The sequence below is a fragment of the Lissotriton helveticus genome, chromosome 10 (genome assembly GCF_964261635.1).
Source record: "Lissotriton helveticus chromosome 10, aLisHel1.1, whole genome shotgun sequence".
Lineage (NCBI taxonomy): Eukaryota > Metazoa > Chordata > Amphibia > Caudata > Salamandridae > Lissotriton > Lissotriton helveticus.
The window spans coordinates 1,107,403,604-1,107,422,819 of record NC_136071.1 but is presented as its reverse complement, the minus strand read 5'-3'; the positions used below and the strand labels follow the sequence as shown (position 1 = coordinate 1,107,422,819).

The following is a 19,216-nucleotide window of genomic DNA, read 5'->3' as shown; positions in this document are numbered from 1 at the left end:
ACTAAACGATGCTGCAAAGATATGGTTCCTAAAATCTTACAGTAGTTTAGCAAAATGTTTTTTTCCTACTTGCATTTTTTTGTGAACATTTTATTTTGAAAGCAAAGAATCATCTCTCTTGCTTTCTAGCTTCGGCAAGTATTTGCATATAATCAGAGAGCATTCTGGGAGATTATACATAGCCTCGTATTACTAACCTTTGAACATGTGTACACGTTTATGAACCATAAATACAAGCTTGAACAATATTTAACACATGGACACTAATATTACCTTAACTGCAGACATTGCCCTTTTCTGATCCATAATGTGGTACTGTAAACTGGCAGCCAAAGGGTTTGTGCTGTAGGGGGTTGGCCCTACTTGTCCCAAGGACAAAATACACATAACAACTTGTTGCCCCAAACAATATGTCCCGGGCGTCGGGCTATAGGAATTCCACATCCCTGGTAAAGATATTAGGCTTCTAGCAGTCGATTGTTATCACATTATGTTACAGGCTGGTGAATGGTATTTAGTTACATGTAATTTCACAGATAGGTCACCCACTCTTACAAATCCTGGGCGTAGAATTTTATTGTGATGATTCTTGTTATATTGTTTGCCAGCAACCAAGTCTCCTTCAGCCACTCCACCGGACTACACTGGACCGACCACAGCTGCATCCATTTCACCTACAAGAAGACTACAACACACCACCGCACGCTACAGACCCCCCGCAGATGCTGGAGCAAAGTCACCACAGACCAGCTTACCACATCACTGAGCCAGAACCCACCAGCCAACACCCCCGACACCAAAGACGCAGCTCACAATCTCACACAGTGGATCACCAATTGCGCCGACAACCTCGCTCCGCTGAAGAACCCCCCAAGCAAGACCAGCAACAGAAAAAACTACATGGTTCACCAACGCCCTCAAAGAAATCATGCCGCAAGCTCGAAAAAATCTGGAGCCACGAACGGACAACAGAAAACATGATAGCCCTGTAGAACGCCACTCGCGAACACCACTAGCTGATCTGCGCCACCAAAAGGACATCGTTCAAAGAGCGGCTGGACAACAACACCCACAACAGCAAGGAACTCTGCAGCATCGTGAAAGAGCTCTCCCAACCCCAACGCCAGCAACAACGACATCACACCATCACAAGACCTCTGCAACTCCCTCGCCACGTTCTTCTACCGCAAGATCGCAGATATACACAACCGCTTTGACGCCCAGACGCCGCCTCCAGTCACCAAACCAACGACCCCCACCACCACCCTAAGCAACTGGACCCCCATCAGCACAGAAGACACCACCCACGTCATGAACACCATCCACTCCGGCTCTCCCTCTGACCCATACCCCCACCACATCAACAACAAAGCAGACGTCATCATCGCACCCCACCTCCGGAACGTCCTAAACAACTCCTTCGCTTCAGCCACCTTCCCAGAGAGCTGGAAGCACGCAGAGATCAACGCCCTTCTGAAAAAACCCACAGCTGACCCGAGAGGCCTCAAGTACTTCCGCCCCATCTCTCCCTTCACCTTCCCTTCCCAGCTAAAGTCATCGAGAAGACCGTCAAGGGAGAGGGGACCCCCCCCCCCTCCCTTCAGCGCCTTGAGACCTTCGCAGGTGAGTAGCGCGCTCTATAAATGTATTGATTGATTGAATTGTTGCAAGTTTATGCACTCTTCAGTAGACTTGTGTTGTATGCATAGTGCCACACCATTGGTAAAGGCTAGGGGCCTTATTGGTTTATTGTGAAAAGTTATGTCAAGTTCTTTAGTTGTGATCTGCTTATAATGAAATGTTATGACATAGCAAGCAGTCATTACTTGCTTATGGAGTAAAACATGTGTTAAAGGCAATTGGCTTTTAGGGATGGATTGTTCTTACACTGCTAAAGTTTTCGTTTGGTATCTTCCCAGATCACCGTAGGGTTTTGGTGACTCACTTGAACAAACCATGGTGAGAGACGGTTAGCATTATGGCTTAAATGTTATGTTAAAGGTAGTAGGCCTCACATTTTGGCTCTGAAAAGCATATGTTAAAATCTATAGGCATTTACGTGTAGATTGTTATTAATTCCTCTGTATCTGAAAGAGACGATTAGTTATGGATTCCTTACCTTAGAATTACCCCCCGGCGTCGGACTGGATCCGTAGAATTTTTCTTCCGCAGTACCCATGCGTGGGTTCTGCTGAAGTTGACTTAATTGACTGTATTCCTGATATTTTTGATCTGTTGGAAGGTGACTTACAACGAGCACACATTTCCTCATGAAACTGAGGTTTAACACCGGCTCCAATTTATCAAATTGTGGGCGACCTGTTGAGGTGGAATTTTGGGGTGTTAAAATTGCAGGCTTTCCTGTGCCCAGAATAGACCACAAACTCCAAGTATTTCCTGTGCTAGTAAAACTTTGCACACTCTGGATGTTTGCTATTGCCAATCTCTAATGCACCACAGCGCAGATGTCAGTGGAAAAGGTGAAAAAAAATACTATTGTCCAGTTGACCTGAAAATCGAAAAACCCTAAAGAAGGAGCAATGGTTAAGTAGGAACTCCACATTGTGGTTATGGAAGACTGTACGGAATAGAACAGAATGAAATGGGATGGAGCGAGCAGCAATAAAGTAAACCAAAAACGTAACTACTCAAGTCAACCGTTGAAGGGCACACATGGTAACTGTTTAAAAAAACTTAGTAGCAACAGCTCAACGACCCCAATTAAGATCCTATAAAGGATGTGACTACCAAGCGGAAGGAAACAATTTGAACAAATCCTTCAGTGATGATTATTGAGTTTTACAAGGAGAAACATTGCAATACCAAGTTCCTATTTACTCGAATCACCATCAGGGCTTCATTTTAATACAGACCTAGTATGGAGGGTGATGAATGACAGCACACCAACTAATCCACAAGCTTACATGTATTTTTTAACCATTATGTATTAGCATCTTTTCTATAAATCAATGTTAAACGAAGCATTAAGAAAGAGAAGCAGGAATTACCATCCATAAGGTGATTTAGGCACAATAATATCCATGCGTGATTTAAAATTCATAATACCATTTGTTCTATTCACCTGTAAAGTGAGTTCATATACACACTTTCCATCAGTTTGGTGAGCACATAGATCCACCAAGTCTGTTACAGAAAGGCAATCACATTCATAGGAGCCTTAATATGGAGGCTGTTACTTGGGTCACAACAGGCATCACTCCATCTGAGGTCAACTCAGTCAGCTTCGCCTGCCTCTCATTCAAGACTTCCTCCACTTTATAATCAGTTTGCACGTTTCATGCACATTTCCCCTGCAAACATCCATTCCTTAGCGTCCTGTTTCCATGATTGAAAGAAAGGGACCAGCATGCTGCAGCCTATGTATCATTATTCGTCTTTTAGCCAGTTAAGCAAGAGGGCCAAAAACCTAAAACTTATCCTGCTTGTTTTTGTGATGGGTGAGACATCAGCAGGCAACGTCTATCCTGTTCCATTCTGTTCTATTCCCTACATTCTTCAATTTTTTTGTAAAATACATTTATTGATTATCATCAAATATCAATCAAAAGCAATTCGAACATGAGCTTCCGCTCGCATATACCTTCCCTAATACACATGTCTCCCTATATGGTCTCTCCATTAATCCACGGATACAATTGGGAGTGCTCAATACCATACTGAAAAACCGCTTGGTGGTCCACTAACAAGGCTCACCGTCACATTTCTATGGCAAGGCACAATGTGATAAAGGGCAGTACCCGGTATTGTTTTCGGAAGCTCTGGAGCATAGAAAAGAAAATGAGCATGAAATCATAAACCCTATAACACGCAACAATCCCTCCTCGCTCCCACAACTCCCCCGGCATGACGTGATAGCTTGAGACATAACAGGGCATTCAGCTCAGTGTCCACAACACAATAATCCAGCCGCTGAAAGGTACACATCAAACTTTCATAACACAGGACAGTTGGTAGGCTAATAGATATATCACCCTGACTCCAACACCATTCTAAGCAGTTAGTGAGGAGGGCAGGTCGTGCGAGTCACTAAGCACAGAGTCCACATCAGTATCGGAGTCTGTGGGTTTTAGCAGCTCCGTTAAGGCTCCCCAGGCACGGGCAGAGCCATTGCCTTGTAGCTATGAGCTCGACCAGCTGCTTGCAGTCGGAAGAACCGCCTCGCGCTCTGCCCACCGAATAAATTCAGCCTTCCACCTCTGCAATCTCGGCGCCCGCTGAGCCTTCCAATGAGCAGTAATTTCCATTTTGGCCAGGACCAGCCCCAGTTCTATAGATTTACTAGTTATTTTTGTCTTAGAAGTATGGGGGAGCCAGTGTAATAAACATGGACCTATACCAAAATCAATATCCCTCTCCATAACATCACAAAGTATTGTCCACACTTCTCGCCAATAAGGCCCAATCCGGGGCAGTCCCACATCATAAGGTGGAAATCCGCTCCCTCTCCGTTGCAGCGGGGGTAGAGTGCTGCGAGTGTTTATAAATATTGTTTAATTTTGACTGGGGTGAGATAAGCTCTGTGCAAAATAGAACATTGAATCTGTTGAAATCTGGCGTTGCTGGAGCATTTCCATGGGCGCTCAAGCAATTCAGCCCAGACTTTTTCAGGAATTTCCCCTTCCATATCCTCCTCCCATTTTTGCTTCAACCCCAGAAGGAGGGGGGGTAATTTTTCATAGGTCATCCGGCGATATAAACGAGTAACCGCTTTAATGGTACCAGCCGCCAGCACCACGTACTGGCAAGCCATTGATGTCTTAGGTTCAGACAGCCCCCCCTTCCATCGCTGCTGAATAGCCGACACCAAGGCCGCATGCAGCAGATAATCTCCGCGAGGAAGATCAAAGCGCTCACGAATGGCCTCAAAAGGCAGCAGAATGTTGTCCTCATTCAAATCTCCCACTGCTGTCAATCCCGAATCACACCTCCCCGTTAGCGCCGACCAGTTGCCCCCATGAGGCAATTGCTGGCACATCAACAACTGGATCTCTGGAGCGTACATGCAGTCGATCCGCACCCTTTGGTGGCTCCTATTCCAACACAACCGAAAAGTCTGCACGTCCCCAGGAAGATCCCAAAGGCGAAGCGGCTGTGGTAAAATAATCCTAGATAGCAAGTAGGCAGGAATTCGCCCCCCGCAGCATCTCCCACTCCCCGGAACTCCAGAGCCACCTCTTGAGTAAGCCATTGGAGCTGGGCCGCCAAGTAATAAGACTCAAAATCCGGAGCGGCTAGACCTCCCTCCCCCCGGGACGTAGCAGAGTGTGCAAAGCCGCCTGCCAGAGAGCCAGAGAAACCGCTTTACCATCTGTTGAAGCCTCTTAAAAGTCGACGCAGGGAGCCAAACAGGAAGCGTCCAAAAATAATAGAACAGTCTGGGGAGTGCCACCATCTTGAGGAGCTCCACACACCCCATCAGGGACAACGGCAACGTCTGCCAAAAGTCCATGCTGCTTTGGAGACCCCGTATAGCCCTGCCAATATTACCCTCCACCAGATCTTTCTGCTCATGGTAGATACGTGTCCCCAGATACATTATACAGGTGTACTCCCATTTTACAGCCTCCGTATACCGAGGACCCACAACCGTCTTGGAGGTGGGGAACAGGCACGATTTTGACCAGTTCACTCCCAGACCTGACAGTTCTTCAATATGTTTAAGCAGGTGCTTTGCCCCCAGCAAAGCCTCCTGGGTGTCAGCTAGGAACAGAAGGTCGTCCGCGTAAATCGCAATATAATGGGTATCGTCATGCACCTGGAGTCCCCTGAACCACTTCCCTGTTCGGATTGGGCCACCAGTGGCTCTATGGCCAGTGCAAATAATAGCGGGGATAGAGGACACCCGAGTCCCTCTACGCACCGCACAAGGCACTGATATGACTTAGTTCTAGCCGTGGAGTCCCTATAGAGCAAAGACGTCCAGGTCACAAATCTCACCCCCAATCCAAAGGCACCCAGTATCTGAAATTGATAATGCCACTCCAGGCTGTCAAAGGCTTTTTCGATATCAACCGAGAATATGGCAGCTGTATGTGACGAGTACGTATCGGCCTCTAAAACACGGAGCAGGCAACAAACGTTGCCTGCTGGATTCCGTTTGGGTATAAACCCCGCCTGATCCACATGTACTAGGTGGGTCATATACGGCAGAAGGCGAGTGGCTAGTATTCGACTTAGGATCTTATAGTCGGTGGTAAGCATGGAGAGTGGACAGTAGGCGGTCCTGTCCGAGGGAGGCCTCCCGGGCTTCAACAGAGGTATGATAAGGGCCTCACCCGTCGTGGCAGGAAGCCGGCCCACTCTCCGTGAACCATTATAAAGGGCCACTAACCTAGGGGCCAACAGATCAACATAAGATGCATAAAATTCGATCTGCAAACCATCCACCCCTGGAGTCGTCTAACGCACCATATGTTTGATCCCACCTCGTACTTCCCCAAATGTAATGTCTTGACCCAACAGGTCGGCTTCCGCTTTGGCAAGGGCCGGTAAATTCGCCTCTGCTAAAAACCCTTCTAGACGATCCTCGTCCAAGGAGACTTTACTGCAATAAAGTTCTTCATAATAGTCCGAGAAAAGGCGATTAATGCCCTGCTGAGTGTAGCATATATTCCCCACTGGATCACCGAGTGCCAAAATAGGGTCGCCTGCCTCACGGGGTTCGCTAGCTACGCCAGCAACGCGCCTGATTTGTCGCGCTCTGCGTGGGCGTGTACCATATACTTTTTATAATCATAACATCACAGCTTCTCAACCCCCACTGCCACTGCCTCCCGGGCCGCTAACAGCTCCTCAAGCCTAGCTGGTTGTTCTGGGCGATCACGCGCCAAGTCTCGCAAGCGCTGGCCCAGGGTGTCCATCTCGTGGAGGAGAACTTTTCATGCCCCAATCATATTAGCAATACTAAGCCCCCTCACCACCACTTTAAAAGCGTCCCACTCCACTGCCATTGAGGTCGCTGTGCCTGCATTCTCCTGAAAATACTGGGTCTCCCCAGTTCCTATCGCATCCTGGAAGAGCAGGTCCTCTAGTAGCTCTGGATTTAATCGCCATGTCGGGATCGCTGGACGCGGTGGGGCCCAACGAAGTCTCAGCAACAGGAGATTATGATCCGAGATTGTTCTGGTCAAGTATTCACTGTGCTGGACCGCCTGTGTATGTCGGGGGAACAAAGTATTGCATCTAATCTAACGCGCAACTCGTGGAGAAGGAGTAGTCTCGCTCATGGGGTTGGTGCTCCCTCAAGGTATCCAACGACCCCCTATTCCACTGCCATGAACTTCGAGCCCTAGCGATCCTATTAGTTGGTGCTACAGGAAGAGGGGGGTGAGACCTGTCGAGGGCGACATCCGTAATGGAATTAAAGTCACCTTCCAGCATCACTGTAACAGACAAATAGGACGCCAGCGTCCCCGCCAATAAAGTAAAAAAGGCCCAATGCAGTATTAGGGGCATAGATCCTGCTCAGCGTGATGTCCCTCCCATCGAGTCTACCCTGTACCAGTACATAACGCCCTCCGGATCGACAATGTGCTGCACAGGTTGAAAGGGGACCCCAGCTCTGATCCACACCAAGACTCCTCGTGCAAAGGGCAGATAACGAGGTATGAAAAACCTGACTTCTCCATCTGCGCTGCAGTGCAAGACCCTCTGAGCCCGTGATATGTGTTTCCTGGAGGAAAGCTACCTGAACCCCCCTCCGCACCAGATAGGTATGGATCCTATGCCAACGGCTCATGGTGTGCAAGCCCCTAACGTTCCAGGATATGCACTTCAAATCATTCAGTGACCCCATGGTATATGGTATGTCCAGTGCCCCACCAATAAAGTACAAGCGTCATGCCAGAGCCCCTGATGAACATTCCCAATCTCCCAACCCCCCCGCCCAAAGACAGTTACCTTAAAACTAGTTCCCATCCAAACAATAAAAATTAGCAACTAAGCAAAGTCCTCTGACTATTTCAGAGGCAAGGGTGGACGCAGCTGCCCCAGGACGAGCTCTGCAAACAAACAGAAGGCACCAGCCGCCTAGAAACATAAAACCTACTCAAGGACTGCACACCGATCGCACATGCAATTCCTTTCAGAGAGTTACAAGCATTTCCCAACCTCCCCACAGTATAGTCATATTATATCATCCACACTCTGGGGCGTTACCACTGAGAGCCTCGGACTATTAGTAGTAGAAGTGTCAGAGTCATTATCTGCAGAGTCCCTGGTAGAGCCTGCCTCTTCTTCCAGCAGGGGCAGACTGGCAGAACCCGACACAGATTCCACTGCCCGCTAAGCGGCGTCTCGCTCTAGTTCAGCCTGCGTCCTGCAGGGTTTCATCCGGGCTTTACACCGCAGCCGCCAAGACCCACGGACTTCAGTCAAACCGCCTCGGGCGCAGATCCCCCACGCCTGGCCGTGGCTGTCAGACCACCTTTATACTCCTCCATCCAGTCCCAGGCCTCTGCCGAGGAGTCAAAAAAGTGGGAGGTATTGTCAACAACAATTTGTAGCCGTGCCGGGAACAAGAGGGAGTACTGCAAGCCCTCCTCCCTCAACACCTTCTTGACCTCCAGGTAAGAGGCTCACTTTCGCTGAACCTTCAGGGTGTAATCCGGAACAGTGTGACTCTGCTATTATCCACAGTGAAGGGACCCGCCGTTCGCACCCTTTGAAGCAATAGATCCTGTTCTCGATAATGCAGCAGGCGAGCGATCACTGGCCTCGGTGGTCTGCCCGGCCCGAGTGGCTTAGCCGGGAGCCTATAAGCTCGCTCCAAAGCGTAAAAGACAGATAGTCCCTCCGGGGCCACCACGGTCTTAAGCCAGGACTCTAAGTACGCCACCAAGTCGCTCCCTTCCACTCCTTCCGGCAGCCCAACCACGCGGATGTTGTTTCTCCGGTTTCTGCCCTCCACATTTTCGGCTCTGCGTTCCAGGAAGGTCACTCTATCCGTAAGAGCATGCAGCTGTTGGGCCGTGCCCTTATGGGCTGGGATCAATTCTGCTATTCTGGTTTCAGTTTCTTTGACCCTCCCCGCCAGCTTCTTGTGTTCATCTCGGAGGAGCCCTAGCCCACTCTACTAATGTCCTGGTGGCGGGTGGCTTTAGTATCTGTTATGGCTGCTAGGATTTCTGTGAGCTGCCGTTGGATAGGGCCCCCATGGGCCATCTGCGACAGGTCAGGTGCTCCATCCTCAGGGTCCTGCCCCGCAACCACAACCTTGGCTCTGGACTTACCCATGACGGCAAACCAGTCCCCAACCAAAGGCACCGCTGGTCTGCAGGCCTATTGTCCCCGAACTAGAAAGGCCCTCCTACTCTCTGCGCCGCTCGCCACTCACAGCCGGCTAGGAGATCCCAGAAACAGGCTCCACAGGCACCCTCAGGGCACTGCAACCAGCACACCGGGACCCCTGATCTCCGAGGAGGCAGAGTCGCACTGTCCGCAGTCCACAGCCAGGCCTCACAGGACTCCGTTCCGCACCCAGTTCCAGATAGGTGTAGCAGCACAAGAAGCGCTCAATCAGGGCGATCTCGGCTCCAACACCCCTACATCCCCAGGAGCTGCAGCCAGGGAAGAATGCACACCACTCTGCAGAGGCTTCAACTCCGGGCACCAGCGGCAACCATCCAGAGCCCAGCAAGATCCAAAATGGCGGTGGACCCACGTGGGCCCCAGCAGACACTGCCCCCAGTCTCCAGCCAAACCTCGGTGGTCTCCAGCACTCACCACCGGGGCACCAATTGGACTCCAGCCAGCTAGCCCGCAATATGGGCCATCAGGACCACCATGTGCGTCACGCTGCCCCTTCGGCAATAAACTCACGGGGCCGATGGTCCCAGCGCTCTGCTGTAATTCACCCACCTTCACTGGGCAAGCTTTAGTAGGCAGCAGGGATTCAGCGTGGTCACGGGGTAGATCCGCCGCCCTTCCATTGCTCACACTGCCCCAGCGTCTCGGCCGGAGTTCCTCGGGCCAATCAGCCTGCCCGCGACCAGGGAATCGCAGCCGTCCGCGCGCACAGGATATCGCTACCAGAGCCCCTCGCGCCCGGGGAACCAAGGACAGCCACCGCCTCGCTCACACCGCAGCGTCCGCAGTGAGGATCGCCTGAGCGCTGCCGGGGACCACCGTCCAAGGTCAGCGGGTAGTCAGGTATGGCACTGCAGCCTCGGTCAGCGTTTAGTGCAGGATTTATGTGCGGCTGGTGCGGAGCTCCTCGCTCAAGCGACCGCCATGGATCCCAGGCAAGCCACGCCCCCTTCCCTACATTCTTCCATAACCACAATGTGGCGTTCATACTTAACCATTGCTCCTTCTTTAGGGTTTTTTCAATTTTCATGTCAACTGGACTATAGTATTTTTTTCCCCTTTTTCACCGACACCTGTGCTGTGGTGCTGAAGAGACTGACAATACGATACAATTACAAAGTGGTCCCTGACACGAGAGATTCACACACAAAACAATGAATATAGGCCTGAAATCAGTGCTATATTAAAGCTGTCCAGCTGGACAGAAATATTTAATAATGTATCAAATCACATAGAACACAAGAATAAAGTGGAACACAATCCTGCGTCCAATGCAACATATATAACAAAACGACACAAATTAACAGAAATTCAGAAAAAAAGTGTATAAAGAATTGCAACATGCAAACAATATGTAGATGCACCGTTACTCAACAATAATTAATTCAATTGCATTTACGGTGCATATAAGGTCGGCGACGTTTCGATTCCGTAGAAACAATATTGGGATCATCATCAGGACGTAAAAATTACATGCCCGAGGGAATTTTGGCCAAGCGTAATAGCAAGGGGCAAGCAACCAGGCGGTTGCAATAATGCCAGGAAAGGATTACTGCTGACGCATAGAGGCACGATAGGTCAATCGAGCGTCTTGTTGCATAGTAGAGGTGGTATTGGAGCGATTCCAATTGAAGGTATTGGTGTGGAGAAGCGCGGTAACCTAATTACATGAATAGTGGCAAATAATCCACTTTGGAAATATATGAATGGTGCCGTGAGTCATGTAACAATGATGCAAGTACTCCAGAACTGGTACAATGATCTGTATGTCCTTCCATAATCCGGTGTGCTCGGGAAAAGACTGGCAATAGCAAACATCCAGTGAGTACAAAGTTTTTCTAGGACAGGAGATACTTGGATAGCTTGTTCTCTAGGTACGATGGTCTACGTCCTTGTCTCCAAGGCATTCGCTATACATTTGAAATGAAATGAATGAAAACGGGATTTATATAGCGCATGGCTGCCCGGGGGCGTCCCAGCGCTGGGATTGCATTAACAACTGAAGGAAGAAGCAGAGGGGTGGGGAGTAAAGGTTACTGCGGGAAAAGGGGAGTTTTTAGTACCTTCCGAAATTTCATGTAATTAGGTTCGGCCCTTAGCTGGATTGGAAGTGTGTTCCATAGAGTTGCAGCTGTCACTGAGAAACGGCGCCCTCCAGTGCGGGCTTTCTTGACTCTGTGAACAGTAGCCAGGTTACCTTGGGAGGAACGTAGGGACTTGCCAGGTTTATATGGATAGAGCATGGCTTTAATCATCTGGGGCCCTTGGTTATGCAAGGCTCTATGGGTAGTACAGAGGGCCTTGAATTTGACCCGTTCACGGATCGGCAGCCAATGGAGTGTCTTAAGGGCGGGTTTGGCTGAAACTCTTGAGAGGTACCTGTCAAAAGTCTGGCGGCGGCATTTTGTGTTGTCTGGAGGACATTGATAGTTGATTCTGGGGCCGCCAAAAAAAGAGCGTTACTATAGTCTAGCCTAGACAAGATAAGACCATGAATAAGCATTTTTTGTGACTGTGAGGGGAGAAGCGGGAGAATCTTCCTGGCTGAACGAAGTAGACCTACACAGGTACCAGCTGTTTTTTTTGCCTGCGTTTCCATAGAAAGGTCTTGTTCCAGCCAGAAGCCCAGACTTTTGAGTTCCGTCTTGGGTGGTGGGAGGGGTCCTAAGCATAATGGCCACATGGCGGTGGGAAGAGGTGACATTTGATGTCCCAACAGCATGAGCTCGGTTTTAGAGCCATTTAGTTTCAGCCTGGAGTTACACATCCAGTTGTGGATTCCTTCTAGGCAATCATGGAGGTTTTTAAGTTTTTCGCCTTCTAAGGACAATGATACAACCATTTGGGTGTCGTCAGCGTATGTGACGGCTTTTATCCCAAAGGGGGTGACCACATCCTCCAGGGGGGCCATGTATGTATTAAAAAGTGTAGGGCTCAATGAAGAGCCCTGGGGAACCCCACACTGGAGGGAAAAAGGGTCAGATCGCACATTTCCTTCACAAACCTGGAAGGTTCTATCATCAAGGAAGGAAGATAGCCAGCAAAGTGCCTTTTTCCTAACTCCTAGGTTAAATAGTCGCTGGATCAGGATTTTATGGTCCACTGTATCAAATGCAGCGCTTAGATCCAGGAGGATCAGAAGGACTGATCCCCCTGAATCCAAGATGCATCTGGCTTCTTCGACCACTTTCAGGAGAGCGGTCTCGGTTCCCTGACCTGGACGGAAACCTGTTTGCGAGGGGCGAAGAAGATTGTTGGATTCAAGGAAGGCTGACAGTTGCTGGTTGACCACCTTCTCTGCGATCTTGCTCATACCTGGTAAAAGAGAGATTGGGCGGAGGTTGGAAAGGTCAGAGGGGTCAAGACCTGTTTTTTTTTTTTGTAAAGCTTTGACTATTGCGTGTTTCCAATTGGGGGGAACCACTACTTGGGTGAGAGAAGTGTTGATAAGATTGGTAGCCAAGTGTGAGATGGTAGGTCCGATTTGTTTAAGGATACGAATGGGGGCTGGGTCGATGGGTGAGCCACTTTTCATACCGGAAAGAACTTTCAAGAAGTCATCATCGGTCAGCTGGTTAAAACTATCTAGAGTAGGGCCAGTTATAGGAGGAGGCAAAGCAGCAGGGGGTTTGATAATAGATTTAGGTGGCAGGGTTTGAAGGATATTTGTAATTTTATTTTGGAAGAAGATTGCTACTTGATTGCACCTAGCGACTGTAGGTTGCTGAGTTGAGGGGGGGTTGGGGATTTTAAGTAGCTCTTTGACTATTTTGTAAGTCTCCCGAGATGAGTTAGATGCAGCTTTAATTTTTTCTTCAAAGAAAGATGCTTGGGCTGATTTTCGGGCTAATTTATAAATCCTCATTGCTTTTTTGTGTTCTTCTTTGATGAGGGGGTCCCATTCTTTCCTCCATTTTCGCTCTTCGATTTTACAAGATTTTCTTAAGTTTCTTAATTCTTGGGAATACCATGGGGATTTGAAGGTCTTATTTTTTTTTTGATTAAATTTTTTTTAGGAGCGACTATATCTAAGGTAGAGGTAAGCCATCTAGAGAAATCTTCATCTGCTTTTACGGGGTCAGGGTTAATGGGAGGGGCAGAGAGTGTCAGTACCTGGATCCAGTGGTCGAATGGAAGTTTGGACCAGATCCTGTCCTGTTCTCTGGAAATCGGGGTGTGGGGGGTGTTAGAAATGGTTTGCCAGGTGAATGGGATAAGGGAGTGGTCTGACCATGGAAGAGGAATAGAGGGTAGAATTTCTATTTCAGAAAGATTGGCGAAGAGGGGGTCTAAAAGATGACCCTTGATATGTGTTGTCTCTGAGTTAAGTAAGTGAAGGTCAAGAGCCTTTAATTCTGAAATGAGGTTACCTGCCACTTTATCTGTGCTATATTCGAAATGAAGGTTCAAATCACCAAGCAGGATGAAGTTGGAAGTCGAGGTGCAGGAGGAGATTGTGGACTCTAGTAATGAACCAACAAAGTTTCTCAACATGCCAGGTGGTCGGTAAATGAGAGTACCTGAGAGGGATTTATTGGGGTTTATTTGGAGGGAAAAGTGGCTGCTTTCGCAGTACTTGATTCCTCCCTCTTGTATCCTGCATGTGAAGGTGTTTCTATATATGATCGCTAGACCACCTCCTTTTCCCTTCATTCTATTCTGGTACTGTATAAGGTATCCATGAGGTAACATGTTGACAATCTCAGCCTCCGAGTGGGACGTCAACCATGTTTCCGTGAGAAAGAGTATATCTAATTTAGACTCTTGAATTAATAGTTTGATCTCCAAAGAATGTTTGGATGCAGATCTACAGTTAAGCAGGGCCAGGCTAACATGGTTTGGTAAGTCGCGATGGGTTTTGCATTTCAAATTGGTTTGTGGGTCCTGGCTTCCATTCTACAGGTGACCCCTGTGTTAGCAGTGAGGTCCAAAGTGGTATCTGAATTTTCATTTCCATGTTTCCCTGCAACGCATCCGAAATTCCCTTACATTGGTTCTGCCACTTGCTCTCCGTTAGCATTATTTGAGCTCATGAGCTTTTTTTATTAACGTATGCAACTATTTATAAGATTGTGTGGCAAAATATATTCTTTGTACTCTTCCACGATTCTGGGTAAAAGGGTACTAGATGTATCAGTAAAGATCTTCTTTATCATAGTGACTTATATTTGTAGTCTGTAATTCCCCCTTTCTGAAGAGAATATGCTTGACAACTCCCTTTCTATCAATGGCTGCAGGTATAGTTTGAGAGAAAAGGTCCAGGGTGGGTTTATTGGGATGTTCATAAGTGCGAAGTCTATGGTATGTATGGGCTTGACTTCTGCAATTCTTGGATTTCAACCTAGGTTCTTGTGCATTGCTTTGCTGTTTTGGACTCTCCATTAAGCGAATAAAAGGGTGCACGCATCTCCATGATTTGTGACTTTTATGTTTCGCACACTTACTGTTTAGTTCATATAGAGGATCCCATTAGTTTGTTAGTTGTATTAGGTTAGAGATTATGGGATTGAAGCACTATTAGCTTCATTAAGTATAATTTACTTTTCTCACAGTGGTAACAAAGGTCTTCTGGTTTACTGTAATCCTTCAAGTGACCAGCTTGCTACAGACAAATTCAGTTTTTTAGGCACATACTTCCGTATGGTCAACCATCCCAATCACATCATTCTGGTCAGGTGAAGTTTACAACTGTGCAACAGTTTTAAAACGGGAGTCAAGGCCTTAGTAGTTTTTTCAGGGCTAGCCTGTGATCAGATTGTTTGGTGTTTTGGTCCAACCTTGACTTCAGAAGTATTTAAAATTCTGGATTGTCCCAAAGTCAAGCAGGGTAACAAACTCAAAATGTGTGTCACCAGGTTCACATATCCAGTCATATGTATGGAAAGATCTTTAAAACTTTTGCGTAAAAGAAATTTGAACTTGACAAGTAATGCGAACTTGCTGTGTTTCCAACCTAATACGTTTCAAGAAGCTCAGCGGTGTTAGTAGTTGGATTGCAGAATCCTTGACTGTTTTCCCTTAAGCTCTTTGAGTGTTTCACAAACGCAGAAAATCTCTGGGCGAGCTTTAACTTTTTCTCCTGGCTATTGGCTCATTTAATAAAGTTGTGTTGATCTGCGGAATGAAGGAGTGAATGAATGCTTTGAAGGCTCGTCTTTTCTTTCACAGTCCATACATTCAGCTCGTTTCATTACTCAGTTTATTTAGTTCGACAATGCTATTGTGAAAGCACTGTGTCAGAACTCATTAGCTCTGTTGATGTAGACCGAGTAGTCGAGAAACCTTATTTTAAATGCAGAGCGACACGCAACACTAATTGTGTATTTTGTTAAAGGGAAGGCACATTATTCTCATTCCTGGAGTGCATGCGTGGAATGCATTGTAAAAAGCCCCTTTGTTGAACACAGAACCACCCATCAGAGTTTCTTGATAAAGATCAACTTGTACAAACGCACCATAAAATAATATCAGGTAGTCTAGTAAATTAAATTGCGTGTGTGTTCTACTATGTCTGATGATTGCTTGTTGTATTTGCGTTCCTAACCTGCGTTGGATCCTCCCCGTGTCATTCGCTGCTTGCCTGTATGAACTTCCAAACCCATCTCACTGTACGGAAACCTACTTTGGGAAGAGTTTGAAGTATTGGCACATGAGGTGTGTTCCAAGTCCTGACATGTTGTACACCTGCTTTACATTCCCATTCATTTCCAGAACCTGTGTCGAGTCATGATGATTTTCTACTATGGATTGTGGTCTGCTTGCTCGGTCGCGGAAGAAACATTGCTTCATTGTCGAGAGGTGTGTGATAGAGGAGGCTTTCTCTATCTCAGTTTATCATTCCCTGTCCACGTCATCATTTGTTCCTTCTATTACAGCTGCATAGCACTTAGTGCACTTTTCAGTTCCTATTTACAAAGTAACTCTACCTCTCAACACAGTAAGGTGGGGAATTGAAGTTTAGGGGTAAAATGTTTTTCCTGACTTTATACCCCTAATGACAGAAATGGCTCTTCACTTCTAACCCGATTGTCTGAAATCAATTTTAGGTCCATGATCTAGAAATAATTTTGTATGTAGGAACCTACACTGTAAAGGGACCTACAATGGAAGTATTTGTATTTTGATGTGGCAGTCATTAGAGGAGCTGACTTCCTGATAAAGCTGAGTTGTGTGGGATAAGTGTGCAGGTACTGGCTTCTTGGCGGCTGTATGTACCAGGCCAAATAGAAGCCTTAAATCATTGGTGAGTAGTGCTTGCCCTCAAGACTTGGGTGATAAGTATTGAATCTCTTTGTCTGCATATGCTGTTATTTATTTTATAACGTTTGTTTGAATGCTTATCACAGTTAATATTGCAACATCACCTCCACTTTGACTCAAATGACACTCTGTATGGCCATAATCAAATTTAGTTACTTAGACATGCTTTGTTGGCACACTTTGAAGAGGAGCTGCAACTGTAGTTTTTAAGCAAGTGCAGTTCAGGGACTTCCTGTTTATTGCACATTGCATCCAGTTCATTGAGCAAATTATGTGTTTAACTTCCCTTTTCTCAATTTCCCCTTGATGTCTCAATCTGAGTTTCTGGTAGCTACATCATGTTTGACTACAGTTGGGATGCGGTGAAAAATGGGTATGATTTAAGAGTTTAAAAAAGTATGGCTGCTGTGATAAAAAAAAGCTCTATGGTGCTGATGCCCCCAGCACTTTTAACAGAAAGATCTTTTTGTACTAAATTATAGGTGTCCAGCTAGGTCCAAGAGAGTCCGACATAATGTCGGATTTCAGGGTAACCTCTGAATGTATGAAAAGGAGTAGCATTTACTTAAATTAGATGTAACTTGTTCTCCGGTGTATATCTGGCATTGACCCAGTCCTCCAGGACTTGTGCAGTATACGGATTGTGAGTCATTTAGTAAGTTTTTTTTTTAAACAGCAGCTGCCAGCTTGTGGTACTACTCGCAGATAAAACATCAAAAATCACGGTTATGGCCACAGTACATAGTACTTACATCTCTGATGAAACTTCAAAAGCTCCCCCTTGGTGCACCGAACCTTCTTCAAACATCAGGTGCATCATTTGCAAACCCATCACAAACCGCTCGAACTCTTACCTTGCCGTCAGGCTCACCATCTTTGATGCTTCTCAGCACACCCGAAGCCAAGACGCCATCAGACTGGAGAAAAAAACACAAGTCCGGGTGCCTTTTTCCATCCCTGCACACATAATCTGGAAAAAAATCTCCATATCCATCGAGACCGGCATTGGCTGCTTTCCACCAGTTTCAGACTATGCATATACCACATACATAAATTCGTTTTTTGTTCCACTGTGTGACCCATGTAGGTTTAACACCAGTAACTTGGTAAGGAGTGTTTCCAAGGTGAAGGTTGTGTAGAGGGTACTATCCATTGTATGGTGCTTAATCTACAATACGGCACCAAGTAAATACTCTTCGCTGCATTGTCAGTTTTCACTGGGTATTGTTTTACCTTACTAAATAACTGAGTACCCGGAATCAAGGCTGAAGTGTTAAAACATTTTTTTTTGCACTCCCACTTGTTAACCAATGTTTGTTGACTGTGTTATGACATGCTTTCTCCATTTCACTCTCAGGATCCCCATATCTGAATTGTAGTTCTTGTTCTTCATTGCTACGGTCTCGTCTGCCAAGCTGCCACAGCTCTTTTATTTTTAAATTTAGAAACCGAAGTTCATAACTTGTTTACACCCTTGCATAATAATCTAAAAACATCACATGATCAACTGACAGAGAAGGGCTGGGGTTTTACAGTTGACCTTTTGTATCCTGTCTCTCCTTGTAAACCTCTATTGAATGCACACCAAATGTCTGTGTGTAGTAAATAATTTACAGTATGAACACTAGTTCACTCTTCACCAAGATAATCTAGGGTGCAATACTTCTGTAAACAATCATTTTCTCCTTTCCAGTGAGAGTACAATGCTTATTGCAAATGTAAGGAGATTAAACTTTTGACAAAATTCTCTGAATCGAAGTATTTATGTGCTTACATTGTAATTGTAAGTCCTCTTTCGTTAAATGTACACTTTCCTTTTTTCTGTGTTCTAGATATAAGAGAGTCTTTTCCGTTGGGACCCATGCCATCACTACCTACAACCCTAACACACTAGAAGTTACAAACCAGGTAAAGACTTACTGTAACGGACAAGTTCGATATTGCCGAATGTGAATTTTCATGGGTGTTTGTCATTTGAACCAGGACGATTTTATTTCATTTCACTCTGTTTCCGAATCTTATAAATGATTGGCATACACTAGCTCTCGAACCACATATTTTTCATTGATTTGGCAACGATAATGGTCTCTGTCAGGAATCAAGCGAACAGAAAATAATCAACCTAGCCTTGATAAACGCTCTGTGGTGGGGGAAAAACAGGTAGCTGTGAATATCATTCCCTTGAAATCATGTACAGCTCAGAAACTTCAGAAGAAAATTATACAGTGAATACATTAACTCGTGTCTGGAATAATCTTCCTCAGCATGTTGCCTTCGTCTGAGCAAGAAACGGGAATACTCCTGCATTTCACAGGGCAATGCTGGAAAGGTGGTCTCTGTTTTTGTGCCAAGTCATGTTGGTTTCTTGATGGTCATTGGATTATAAGCAGGTGATCAGATCAGGGTACAGTTGAAGTCTACACATTGGTGTAGGAAGGTGGAGTATTATGTGGTAATGCTGATTAGGCTTCACCATGCAATACTCTCACAATACCCCAAAGATGGTCCTTGGATTCTCAATAATAAATCCTTAGCTCAGGCCTGGTTAAGTGGCAAAGAGCAGCCAATCTTTACTAGAGGAATGTGTTAAGCATTTCAGAGTACCAACATGGACAATAAGTAATTGACA

The 19,216-nt window shown here is 46.4% G+C and overlaps 1 protein-coding gene across 2 annotated transcripts in view; it reads left to right on the top strand.

Annotated features, from left to right (window-relative positions):
• Positions 1–19,216, top strand: part of DNAJC13 (DnaJ heat shock protein family (Hsp40) member C13) — a 1,517,524-nt gene that overhangs the window by 157,427 nt on the left and 1,340,881 nt on the right. For both annotated transcript variants that reach the window (XM_078663869.1, XM_078663868.1), the window contains exon 3: positions 18,420–18,495. In XM_078663869.1, coding sequence (XP_078519995.1) covers positions 18,420–18,495 — 76 coding nt within the window. The remainder of the gene's footprint in view (positions 1–18,419; positions 18,496–19,216) is intronic.